Here is a 13,227-nt window from a genome sequence, read left to right on the forward strand (position 1 = left end):
CACCGGGGGAACAAAACATGCAACAGACTGAAACTGTTTCCCGCCGGCATAAATCAAACAGGCCTCGAGGAGGACTTGTTTTGATCTGATGAAGATGTTGTGTATACAGATGTTGGGTGTGCTTTACATATTTAAGTGTCCTTGTAAAGAGATAGCGCCATAATTTCTGGTGTCGCCCACATTAATTGGGTCAGCAGCTGCAAGGAGTTTGACCTGCGCTGTTGCTTGGCAACTATTAGCTGAGTGTATAGAGAAATGTAAACCAGAACGTTTGTCTTTCTCCCCTCTCTGGGAATTACTTAACAAGATCTGCAACCTTCATCGGATAGATTCCCAAATGGAAGAAAAATTAAACCAGTCGAAAAAAACAGAGTATGTAAAAAATGCTTTATTGGCAGCATGAGATTGGACAGATATAAAACACAGCAACAACAAGGAAGGGTCATTTTTTGAAACAAAACAAAAAGTAAGCAACAAATAAAGTAAAAACATTACAAAATCCCACAAAAAGGGATCTCATCTATAATGAACTCCAGTATGGAGTGCCTCGCCAGTATATACTGCCATTGTACTTTGTGTAATAATCTTCCAGTTAGAACACAATCTTGTTACAAACAGACAGAAATTAAGCATGTATAACATTAAATATTATCTAACTAGATGTACTAAATGAATACATTCAAATATTATTATGATACATTTAAACACTATGATTACCTCCCAAAACACAGGGATGCAAAATCATTAACTTTCCTTTTATATAGTTGGGTGTGCTTTACATAAATGTAATAAGGTTATTCAAATCTGTAAAAACTAGTTATAATTAACATCACATAACCCTGCAGTTCTACTTTTGGTGCCTAAGGACATATTATTTTTTTTGGATGATTACTGCTGTCTGTTCAGTTGCCAAATGTTAAGATGTACTTTCTGGCCACATTTTTTTGCCACCCCTGATGTGTAAAAAACCCTTAAAATAAATTACTGCAGTAGCACCTAGACGTTTAGAAAAATCCAGCCTGTGAGCACATTATTTCAGTAGGATAAATAAAAAAAATAACAAAATCAGATAACCAGAATTTATTGTTTTTTTTTTTTATAAATCACAGATGGTATAGGTATTGGTTTACTTTTAAAATTAATGTAACTAAAGTTATTTCCTACACTTTACTTTTTTTGTAGGTTGATTAGTTTTAATGAACTTTTAATTAGTAAATCTCAACTTTCTGATTCTACAGGTTATAAATGGATGCGATAACGGGGTCCATATCTTTTAGCCGTAGGACACTTGGCTGGATAAGGAGTCAAATGTATCCTGACATCAGGCCCAGCAAGCAGGCATGGTGGGAGGTGAAAAAAATCTTTAAAGTTCAAAGTTGGAGAACTAAGGTGAACAGGGCCTCATGGTGTCACCAAGGCTCTATCACAACCTTTAGAGATTATCTACTTGCCAACTGGCTGTTAAGCTGCTGCCACACTATTTTCTGTATTGCCATTTATGTTTGTTTACTACATAAATACCTGCTTCACAACTTGCCATCATATCTCTAAAGTACGTGCTTCTCTTTTGATGTACTACTGTACTACTGCATCCAACCTTTATTGGGATCAAAGTTGAGTTTGGTATCCTCCCGCATCGGTTTCGCCAATTAATTTTGCTGTGGTTTTAATTAGTTGTTTTGGGTTTTTTTTGGGGGGGGGGATCCCTAATGATCAACTGACTATGTTAAATTGCAATGCTCTGAGCACTGACAAGTGTGCAGATAGTTATTAGCTAAATCAATCAGAAAATAGCTTCAATTTTTTAACTTACCCAAAAACCTCTGTGGCAGCCCGACTTATGTGTTGATGAAATTATATGTGCGACAGTGTTAAATGCACAGGACTGTGATGGTGGAACAAATCTGACCTAAGGTGAATGGGGTAAAGAAAATGAACTAGCTAGAAAACTCTTCATATAGCTTTGCCATGAAACAAAGGATGAATATGTGCAAAAACACTTCATGTCCTGCTGTTAAGTACCGTGAAGAATCTGTGATGGTGTGGGCCTGTTTTTTTGTGACTTTAAGAAAATATATTTCTTAACACAGGTTTTCATCCACTAGATAAATGTGCTCAAATGAAATGTAGATTTCCTAAAGAATTGGAGTGAGAAATTATGCTACTGTAATTTTTATTAGGTTTTATTTGTTGGTTTAAACATATTTTTCTTTTACCAGGGATGCCATTAAGTGTTAGAAATATTCAAGTTGGCTTTATTTGTTTTTTCTTCTGAGAGAATCCTGCCATGGGTCACTGTGGTGTGTCACTGCATCATACTAGTCAGAGTAAACATAAATACTAGGTATTCTGCCACATCCCTTGTAGGTTTAAAATACTGGGTTATCTGGGATCTTTGGTCACGAAGTATTAAAAGTTCTTCCTGAAATGTTTAACATACATGAAAAAAAATCTGTAACTCATTAATATTTTAATTCTTGTTTGCACTTTAAAGAAAAATATCTAAGGGCACATTTGTTTGATCAATTCCCAGATATAGATTACAAAAAAAAAAAAAAACAGAACGAGAAAATTCAGAAAAAGACACATTTAGAGCGACGTTTAGAGCTATAAAATGAGTTTGGAGCAGCAGAATGATGTGCAGGCTGAACAATATTCAAAAATAAACCTTCAACAACTGCTTCCAAAACCTTCAAAGATTATTTACACATAAAGAAGCCCCGAGCTTTAAAGAAAGAAAAAAAAAAGGTACCCCTCCACTTCAGTGGCATGTTTATGCCAAGGGCAAACCCAACCTCCCAACTTGGTTGGTATTCAGAGAAAAGAGCAGGAGCCACATTTGCAATCATCGAGCGGCTTGTTGCTTTGCTATTTCATCTCTGCTGATTGCATTTATTATCTCCTAGCCTAATATCAAGTAAGGGGATATGAAAAGGTCATCAACTTAGATTGATGCTGATAATTGTGTCATTCCAACAAGAGATATACATTTAAAATAGATTAAAAGAAACATAAGAGAATAAATGAAAATGGCAGAAGCATAGGATCAAATGAGGTAACAATTGTTGGTTTGATATGAGGATATACAGCAGGGATTAGTCAAGCAGACCATAATTAGGACATCTTCCATAGCAGTAGGCTGTTAGTATATAAACGTATGAAATATCAAGGCACGATGTAGCTGTAACATTACTCTGACTCTGAATTACAGAAGCAGAAAGACTCCTTAAATATAGGCACCCATTAGTTTAACCATGACTAAAGGAAATTATGAAAATCCAAGCGAGCACCGTGTCAATTAAAAGTTTGTCGTCTGTTTTAAAAAGATCTGCTTCATATTAGACTAGTTGTTTCAGAACTGGTGCCAATATGGAGTTTTTTTTAGTGTATATTTTAGAAAAATATATGTGTTTTAATTGGATTTTATGTGGAGACCAAACAATGTAAAGTATAACTTTGAAGGGAAAAACTAGCCTGGCTTTCATTTATACCCAACCCTGTTATTCTGATACCACTAAATAAAATCTGTTAGAGATCATTAGTGAACAACTATCATCATGAAGATCAAGATTATGCCACAAACTACCAAGACATGTCCATCCACCTAAACTGACAGGACTGGTAAGAAGAACATCAATCAGACAAGCAGCCCAGGAAGAGATGGAGATGCAGAGGTAGAAAGCTCAGGTGAGAGTCTGATGACATGACTTTGGAACTCATGAGAGCAGCAAGAGAAAATTCACTGTTGAAAGAAAGTCATAAGTGGTAGAAAATAACTCTGCACATAACTTTAAACACACAACTCCCATGGTTAAGAATGGAGTGGCAGAATCATGCTGCGGAGATGTTTTTCATCAGAAGGGACAGTGAAACTGGTCAGAGTTGATGTGAAGATAAATGCACCTAAATACAGGACAACCCTGGCAGAAAATCTGTTAGAGGCTGCAAAGTTTTCAGAATAGCAAAGAAGTTCACCGTCCAGCAGAACAACAACCCAAAACATACAACCAGAGCTGTAATAAAATGGTTTAGATTAAAGCAAATGTATGTGTCATAATGGCCTAGTCAATGTCCAAACTTAAATCCAATAGAGAATCTGTAGCAAGACGTGAAAATTGATGTTCACAGCTGCCTTACATTCTATCTGATTAAGTGCGAGCTATTTTGAAAAGCCGAAAGAATATAAAAAGTGGGGCTAAATCCATATGCATGCTTAGGCTGCACAATATAGCACAAATATATCAGTGTGTATAATATTCATGTATCGCAAACAAAGGTTTGGAGTGCAATAATTGTTAGTGATAAGTGTTATGAGCTTGCAATTTACATGCCAATGTAATATTTAGCCAGTTGGACAGAGTCTCACTGCAGCAGATGCTCACACTGGACATAAATGACATTGTCCAAAATGCTAAAGGTCACAGAGTGATGGAAGCACAGACGGAAAAGAGAGGAAAGAAGAAAACAGGCATAAATCACAACTGATATCATTATCGCAATCGTTTTCATTATAATTGCCATGGCCATGGCAACATATCATGCAGCTCATGTGCATGCAACACTTCAAATAAATATTAGTGAAATATTTTTCAAACCCTATATCATTCTCCTTCTGCTGTACAATAGCACACTACTTTGTGTTGGTCTGTCACATAAAATCCCAATAAAGACATACACTTTGTTGTTGTAAGCAGTGTGTGAAAAGTTTAGCAGGTAAGAAAACCTCTGTAACCCCACTGTAACAATCTGAAGTCTTGGAGAGTTCTTTCCGCTGTTATGCAGTTTCTTAAGTTCATTTGTTCACGGTGAGAGTCTGCGAGACAACAGGCTCATCTTGCTCCATGCTGTCTATCACAATGCTTGGATGCGTCTCCTGGGTGTCCATTGATATGGTCGAGTTCGTAGAATGTGTTGCTCCGAAGTGCGGCCCGTCCACTGATAAGAGCATTGGCGTTCCCGAATTTTTCAGGCTGTCGCTCATAGTTACGTGCGTATCCTCCGGGGTCACTCCCATCTCCTTGCTGTACTCTGAAGGCGATTTTCTCTTTATCCTCTCATATGTCTTGTCCTGGTTTTCTGTGAATGTCTCGCTGTCCTGAAAGCGCCCGAACAGCCAGATGAAGAAGCCGAAGAGCACAAAAGCTGCCAGGCTTGGGATGAAGGCCAGGCACTTAATGTCCAGGCTGGCGCCGACGTAGCGGCTGTGGAGGAACATGTCCCGGTCCACATATGTTTCGTTGGTGCTGGGGTTGATATTTGTGGAGCGCCACTCATAGGTGAGTGTACTGTAGTTGAAGTTTATGAGCGTTTCTGGCTCCTCCACCGTGTAGATCTTCTCGCCGGGCCCGACGTACTGACCGTACTCATAGGGCTTGTAAAAGATCTGGTTCTTCCACATGTTCAGGTCCAATATAAGCACAAGGAAGATAATACCATAGTTGAACCACTTACCTGCACACAGAGAAAGAGAGAGATTATTAGGGTTAGCATCTAAACATTGTGCTGGCATGATGTTGCCATGAAGCAGCCAATATTTTCTTTAGTCTGCCATTTATGGCAATGTAAAACTAGGTTAATTGTGGAAAATAAGCTTGAGCCTTATTGGTCTCCCAAGTTGTTCTTGAACATCCAAACCACTTTACTTTCTTTTGAAGGGAATGGTTGAAACGTGTGTACAACAGGGAGTTCCAACAGGAAAAGGATCCCAAATACACATCAAAACCAGATTTGGAATTAATAAACAATTAATAAATCATTAACCCTCTGGAATGGCTTTGAGTTGAACACTACTGAAAGTGTGCTGACTTTGCTCTGAAGCCAGGCCTATGGCAGTAGGCCAACAAATTTGAACGAACCCTACCAATTCTGCCAAGAAGGTTGGTCAAATATTAATCTAGAATTCAGCCTGTGTATATTTTATCCTGTATGCATAATTTTGACAATGTGTAAATTTGAGAAAATACACATTAAATTCAAAGTTGTGAACTTAACTCTTGTTTTTAAAAGTCATTGAAGTTGGTTGTTGTATGATCATACACCATACTGGAAAAATAATGGTTCAAAAAAAGAGAAAAAAACTCTTAAATTAATGAATTAAAATAACGTTCATGCCAAGGACGACCTCATGCAAACTTCTGACCACTAATGCCGGTTAGATTTACAGCAGAAACGCCAACAGAAAGGTATGCCTTCACTGTCATGCATCAGGAATATGTCTCACTTTGCATTCAGCTCATGCACAAAGAGAAATCCATTTACAGGTGCTACTTACAAGATCGCTATATTACCATGAGACAGCCATCTCTTCAGGATGACTGATAGCATGCACATGTCTCCTCCTGTGTACATAACACCACTCCCTTTCTCTCCCCCAAGATATGATGCTAATAAGCTTTTAGTTAAACCAATCACGACGTGATGTAGCCATTTCCATCATGCCTAATGGATATCCAATGCAATAGGGTTAGCAACCTCTCACAAAAATCACTGAGCGTTTTTCAAATGTAGCATTTAGCTCAGGAACATTTGGTTTTTTCCTGCTCACGATGGAGAAACCGGGGGGTAGTTTTAAAGGGAAAATGTACTCGTTCGCAGAGAACATTGGGACACGGAGATGTCAGAGATGATGAAAACAATAGCTGAAGAGTCTGTGGCACCTGTGTGACACATCAGCTACACATGCATTATAAATGGCTGCTGTGGTTTTAACAAATTAACCCTTCCCAATGGGAAGTTTGAAGAGGGAAACTGGAGCAGCCATGGCACATTTTTACTCCCAATTTGTTACATAAAAATGAAAGGTATTTCGTCCTCACCAAAATGCAATCATGTCTTCCAGGTTTTCAATCACGATTTTGCCTTTTTTTGTGTTTACAGCTGTCTGAATAAGTTGCAGATCCTCCCCATAAAACAATGACACAACCTTATTTTTAACAGCAGTGGTGCCCAAGTGTACCTGTGATGTGAATGTGGTACTCCTCCTTAAAGATACGCTTGCAGACAGGAAGCTTGACCTTCACATGTGTTGTTGACATTCCAGGCAAATTCATATCCAGGTCACCCATGAAGTGAGGGAACTCCCAGTCCTGACAAAAATACACAAAACACACATACACCCACACACCCCAGTTCAGTTAACTTCAACCTAACGTAGTTGCTTGAGCTGAAAAAACACATTAAAATGACAACTTCTGCAGTGAAAAATGTCAACCATGCATCATCTGTCATTGAATGCTGCACACTTCACTGAAAGTCTCTCATATTAGCTGATATTAAGTCTCAGTGGAGTCTCTTCACACACCGACTGCAGGTCAAACACGGTCTCGGCCGCTGTGGAGCGGAGATCACACTGCGTGTTTACAGGCTACTGGAGTGAACCCGCATGCGCTGGGACTTCAACATGTCAAAATACATCAACAGGCAGACCAAAGTGACATTTAGAAGCTGCCAATGCCCTGCAGTGTCACTATAAGCTCCTTTTTTTCCACGCTCACAGTATGAGGCCAGTGACTTTAAAAGAAAAGCTGCCACTATTCATACCAACATGATTCACAAATCTAAGAAAGAAATCACTACCTGAATGTTTTAGAAGGTGTGCAGTCAAGAGTGGCTCAATGTGGTAGAGATAACTGTGGTAAATCCCTCATTTTGGATTTGATACAAAGTACATACAATTAAAACCAGATAAATGTAAGATGTAAGTTCATTGTATAAAACGGACACTTGCTTAGACATTGAATGTGACTAAACTGTTCAACGTTTTAGATCAGTTAGGATTATCTTTTCTATTTTGCTACATCCTAGAATAATGAGAGATATATATTTTTAGAGGTTTTCATGTTAATTTCTTCTAATTCAGATGTATACATACATTGCTATGCTTTCAAACAAGTTGAAAAAGTCCAGATAATGATGTCATGGCTTTGTAAACTCCTAATTGGTTGAACTCACAACATTAGTTACAACAAATGTACTAGCGTTATACCAGTTTTGTTAGGAGTATTGGGCCAAAACTCCAGCAGACTTGCAGTTTAAAAGGCAATTCCACCAAATACTCAAACAATTTATGTAAACCTGATTTTTTTTTTTTTTTTATACACTGTATGTAAATATCTGGTTTCAACTGTAGCTATCCTTGCTACATGTATGGTCTAATGAGTGAGATACTTGCTAATTACTAACAGGAATACTGAATTTTGCACATGCTTTAATCTACTAATTGTTCCATTTGTTATTTGAATCTTTAACTGGCTTGTTTCTGATTATTTAGAGCAGTTATGTTCTTCTGACAGTGATGGTTTGGAATGAGGGACATGTGACATCATGCAGAAAAAAACATTGAATAAAATTAAGCCTGCTTGTTATACAGTGTGCAACAACTGAACTATACTATAACTGTACTATAAATGCATTCATTTATTTAAATACACTGCTCAAAAAAATAAAGGGAACACTTAAATAACACATCCTAGATCTGAATGAATGAAATATTCTCATTGAATACTTTGTTCTGTACAAAGTTGAATGTGCTGACAACAAAATCACACAAAAATCATCAATGGAAATCAAATTTATTAACCAAAGGAGGCCTGGATTTGGAGTCACACACCAAATTAAAGTGGAAAAACACACTACAGGCTGATCCAACTTTGATGTAATGTCCTTAAAACAAGTCAAAATGAGGCTCAGTATTGTGTGTGGCCTCCATGTGCCTGTATGACCTCCCTACAACACCTGGGCATGCTCCTGATGAGACGGTGGATGGTCTCCTGAGGGATCTCCTCCCAGACCTGGACTAAAGCATCCGCCAACTCCTGGACAGTCTATGGTGCAACGTGACGTTGGTGGATGGAGCGAGACATGATGTCCCAGATGTGCTCAATCGGATTCAGGTCTGGGGGATGGGCGGGCCAGTCCATAGCTTCATTGTCTTCATCGCAGGAACTGCTGACACACTCCAGCCAGATGAGGTCTTGAATTGTCCTGCATTAGGAGGAACCCAGGGCCAACCGCACCAGCATATGGTCTCACAAGGGGTCTGAGGATCTCATCTCGGTACCTAAAGGTAGTCAGGCTACCACTGGCGAGCACATGGAGAGCTGTGCGGCCCTATAAAGAAATGCCACCCCACCCCACACCATTACTGACCCACTGCCAAACCAGTCATGCTGAAGGATGTTGCAGGCAGCAGATCGCTCTCCACGGTATCTCCAGACTCTGTCACGTCTGTCACATGTGCTCAGTGTGAAGCTGCTTTCATCTGTGAAGAGCTCAGGGTGCCAGTGGCAAATTTGTCAATCCTGGTGTTCTCTGGCAAATGCCAAGCGTCCTGCACGGTGTTGGGCTGTGAGCACAACCCCCATTTGTGGACGTCGGGCCCTCATACCATCCTCATGGAGTCGGTTTCTAACCGTTTGTGCAGACACCTGCACATTTGTGGCCTGCTGGTGGTCATTTTGCAGGGCTCTGGCAGTGCTCCTCCTGTTCCTCCTTGCACAAAGGCAGAGGTAGCGGTCCTGCTGCTGGGTTGTTGCCCTCCTACAGCCTCCTCCACGTCTCCTGGTGTACTGGCCTGTCTCCTGGTAGCGCCTCCAGGTTCTGGACACTACGCTGACAGACACAACAAACCTTCTTGCCACAGCACGCATTGATGTGCCATCCTAGATGAACTGCACTACCTGAGCCACTTGTGTGGGTTGTAGAGTCCGTCTCATGCTACCACGAGTGTGAAAGCACCACCAACATTCAAAAGTGACCAAAACATCAGCCAGAAATCATAGGTACTGTGAAGTGGTCTGTGGTCCCCACCTCCAGAACCACTCCTTTAATGAGTGTGTCTTGTTGATCACCAAAGATTTCCCCCTGTTGTCTATTCCATTTGCACAACATCATGTGAAATTGATTGTCTATCAGTGTTACTTCCTAAGTGGACAGTTTGATTTCACAGAAGTTTGATTTACTTGGAGTTATATTGAGTTGTTTAAGTGTTCCCTTTTTTTTGAGCAGTGTATTTAAGCAGTAAAAAAGTGGATTTTGCATGATATGTCCCCTTTAAATCGTAGCATATTCATGGGCTAGAACTGCCTCCTGTTATTTTTTTGAGCAGTGTATATTAATTACTACAGGATTTCTAAATCATTTTAACCATATTCCATAACCATAACCAAGATAATTTAATGGCATTACATCACATAACAAAGATATTTAAACAAATAAAAAAAAAAACTATAACGAATTTAGCCTGTTTGTGCATTAGCCTTATAAGGTCTCAGCAGGGAAAGCAATAGGCTGCAAACTTTCCAGCTGAAGACCTAATCAGAAGCTGAACTTGTACACGCAGGGAAGAATATGTTTTTTTTTCATGCCTGGTCTCCATATCCAGTCAGCTCTGCTTCTGTAAATTCTTCTATGCTGTGAATTCCCCTCCTTTGCTGTATTTATTTTTAATCATAACAGACAACACAAAAAACTGTGTTTTTCTTCCTTTTGTCCTTTGGCTAATGTCACTGTGCTTATAAATGCAGCAACATTTTGCTGTTTTGATGGATTTCACTTGTGTAATTTTTAAGAGTTCTGTTGATCAAGACAGTTTTAGGTTATTTTAGGTTGGTGTTTTGGTAATAGTGTGAGCAAGTTGTGATGCTGATAATTACAGTTCTTTATACCAGTAACTGAGCACAGCAAGCAGCATAGGTTTTAAAAATGGTATTCAAAGTGATATTGATGCAGCTTTTAGATAATCAGAAATATGGTGTCTTAAAATGGTAAATGGTAACTGGCCTGAACTTGTATAGCGCTTTGTCAAGTCCCTAGAGCTTTACACTACAATCAGTCATTCACCCATTCACACACTGACAGTGGTGAGCTACAATGTAGCCACAGCTGCCATGGGGCGCACTGACAGAAGTGAGGCACTGACAGAAGTGAGGCACTGACAGAAGTGAGGCACTGACAGAAGTGAGGCACTGACAGAAGTGAGGCACTGACAGAAGTGAGGCACTGACAGAAGTGAGGCACTGACCACCATCAGCAGGCATGTAAATTATTATAAAATCTTGATTTGAAGCAACTACTTGTTGCAGCCCTCCAACTCCAACACAACTAAAGAAGCAAACTACAATATCAACATCTGAGAACGTTGTATGAAGGGAACAGATTATCTTCTTGGTGAAGGCTGTAATAATACCTTCTTTTTGCATCATTGTTAGAGCTCTAATATCCAATATTTATTGTTTGCTTGGGTTTTAAATTTGCCTCCCTCTCCTCTTTGCTGCAACCTTACATCCACAACACCCTTTCTTTAATGCTGAGTTTGGGGGATTTTAATCTGCACATAACATAGCCCACCAGCTGCTATTGCATGCAAGTCACTCCACGGCAAGTTTTTTCTCAATAACAAATGTTGGTGCATCAGAATAATGAATGGAAATGACAGAGGACCATAAAAGCTTACAAGGGAAAACGATACATTTTAAAAGGCAAAAAGAATAAATAAAAAAATATACTAATGATTATTTCATCTAAAGAAACATTTTGAAACTAGTCTGGCACATTTCCTTAATCTACATGCCATGTCATTTTTATTTGTAAAAGAAACAAAAACAAAGACACTAAAATGTAAAATAGAAATTATTTGCCATGTTCTGTTATTAGAATAAAGTCTCTTTCTAAATAAAGATGCTTTGCTGATCCATATGAACTGTTTAACAGCTGGGTAAAGGTCCTTAGATAATAAAATAGCGCTCTTGTGTGTAAACACGCAAATGATTAGACACCAAATACAAAGAAAACTTAGCTTCAGCGAGGAAACAGCTGAGAAAATGCACAAAAACATGCACAAACATTCAATTAAAAGGGCAAAACCCTGCCTGAAGCTAAATCCAGACAGGACATTAATTGGCCTGAGAACACCTCCACCCATTTTTCTCATGGACATGTGAGATAAGCTTTGGCGCTGCTCCAACATGGAGGTGAACAAAGCTCTCAGGAGGGCTGTGGCAGATGAATTTGCATTGATGAGTAGAACACGCCGATGGCTCCCGGTGCGAGCACGTCCATAACGGCAATAGCCGGCTCACCTCGTAAATTACTGCAGTAAATGTACTTGCTGTACACTGTGCAGGAAATGAGAAGTGCTGGTTGTAAACCGATCACTGCGAGTGGATAGTGATATACAGAGCCAAGGGGGAGGAGTAAAACCTCCAGATCTCTGCATCTTTTTGAAGGTGTTGTGTAAACTGAGCTAGTTCAACGCTTCAGCATAATCACTATCATTTGTTAAATTAATGTGGAAAGGACCAAAGTGAGAAGTAATTAGCAGCCAGTGCAGCCAGTGGCCCTTTCTTTTGATAAAAAAAATTGTTTCAATAAATGCAGCCCGGAACACATATTAACATGGGAAATATAGCGGTGACCTAGGCAGCTTTCTGTGGAGTGGCCCATTTGTAACACTCGGACACATTCCCCCATAAAACTGCTTGCTTCTGTAATTAGCACAACAAACAGACCAGGGACATATATTCAAGTAGTAACAAATATTAGTCTGGCAAGATTGAAATCTGTTCCTTGGGTGTTTGGAAGTTCTGTTATTAATTGTTCACAGGATCACACCACATATTTATAGTCCCTTGTAAAACTATTCATACCCCATTAACTTTTTCACATTTTGTCATGTTAGAACCACAAACTGCAATGTAACGTATTGGAATTTTATGTGATAGACCAACATAAAGTAGCACATAACTATGAATCGGAAGGAAAATTACAAGGTTGAAAATCTAAAAAATGTGTTGTATATTTGTTTTGAGCCCATTTTGTTCTGAAATTACTAAATACAATTCTAGTGCAACTAATGGCCCCAAGAAAAGTTAAAGTTAAAGTTAAAAATGGAGTCAACATGTGTAATTTAATCTCAGTATAAATATAGATGCTTAGTGAAAGCTTGCAAGACATGGCTGTCCACCTAAACTGGCAAGTCTGGCAGAAAACCAGCTAAAGAGCCCATGGTAACTCTGGAGGAGCAGCAGAGATCCACAGCTCAGGTAGATGGATATGTTGACATGGCACACATGTTATGAAAGACATAAAAAGTAATGATTACAGTTTTCTGAAACCATGTAGGGTGCACAGGAAAAATATGTGGAAGATGTTTGTTCAGATGAGACCAAACAGTTAGGCTTACATGCAAAATGCTATGTCAACCGGGAAACCTAACAGTGCACCCTGGAC

The 13,227-nt window shown here is 39.2% G+C and overlaps 1 protein-coding gene across 4 annotated transcripts in view; it reads right to left on the minus strand.

The window, feature by feature from the left end:
* Nucleotides 1-373: 373 nt before the first annotated feature.
* The window catches only part of tmem117 (transmembrane protein 117), an 81,871-nt gene continuing 69,017 nt past the window's right edge, over nt 374-13,227 (minus strand). For all 4 annotated transcript variants that reach the window (XM_047353369.1, XM_047353378.1, XM_047353359.1 and 1 more), the window contains exons 7-8: nt 6,956-7,085; nt 374-5,451 (exon numbers count right to left, since the gene is read on the minus strand). In XM_047353369.1, the coding sequence (XP_047209325.1) occupies nt 4,793-5,451; nt 6,956-7,085 (789 nt within the window). In that variant the 3' untranslated portion in view covers nt 374-4,792. The remainder of the gene's footprint in view (nt 5,452-6,955; nt 7,086-13,227) is intronic.

The sequence above is a fragment of the Girardinichthys multiradiatus genome, chromosome 2 (assembly GCF_021462225.1).
Source record: "Girardinichthys multiradiatus isolate DD_20200921_A chromosome 2, DD_fGirMul_XY1, whole genome shotgun sequence".
Taxonomy (NCBI): Eukaryota; Metazoa; Chordata; class Actinopteri; order Cyprinodontiformes; family Goodeidae; genus Girardinichthys; species Girardinichthys multiradiatus.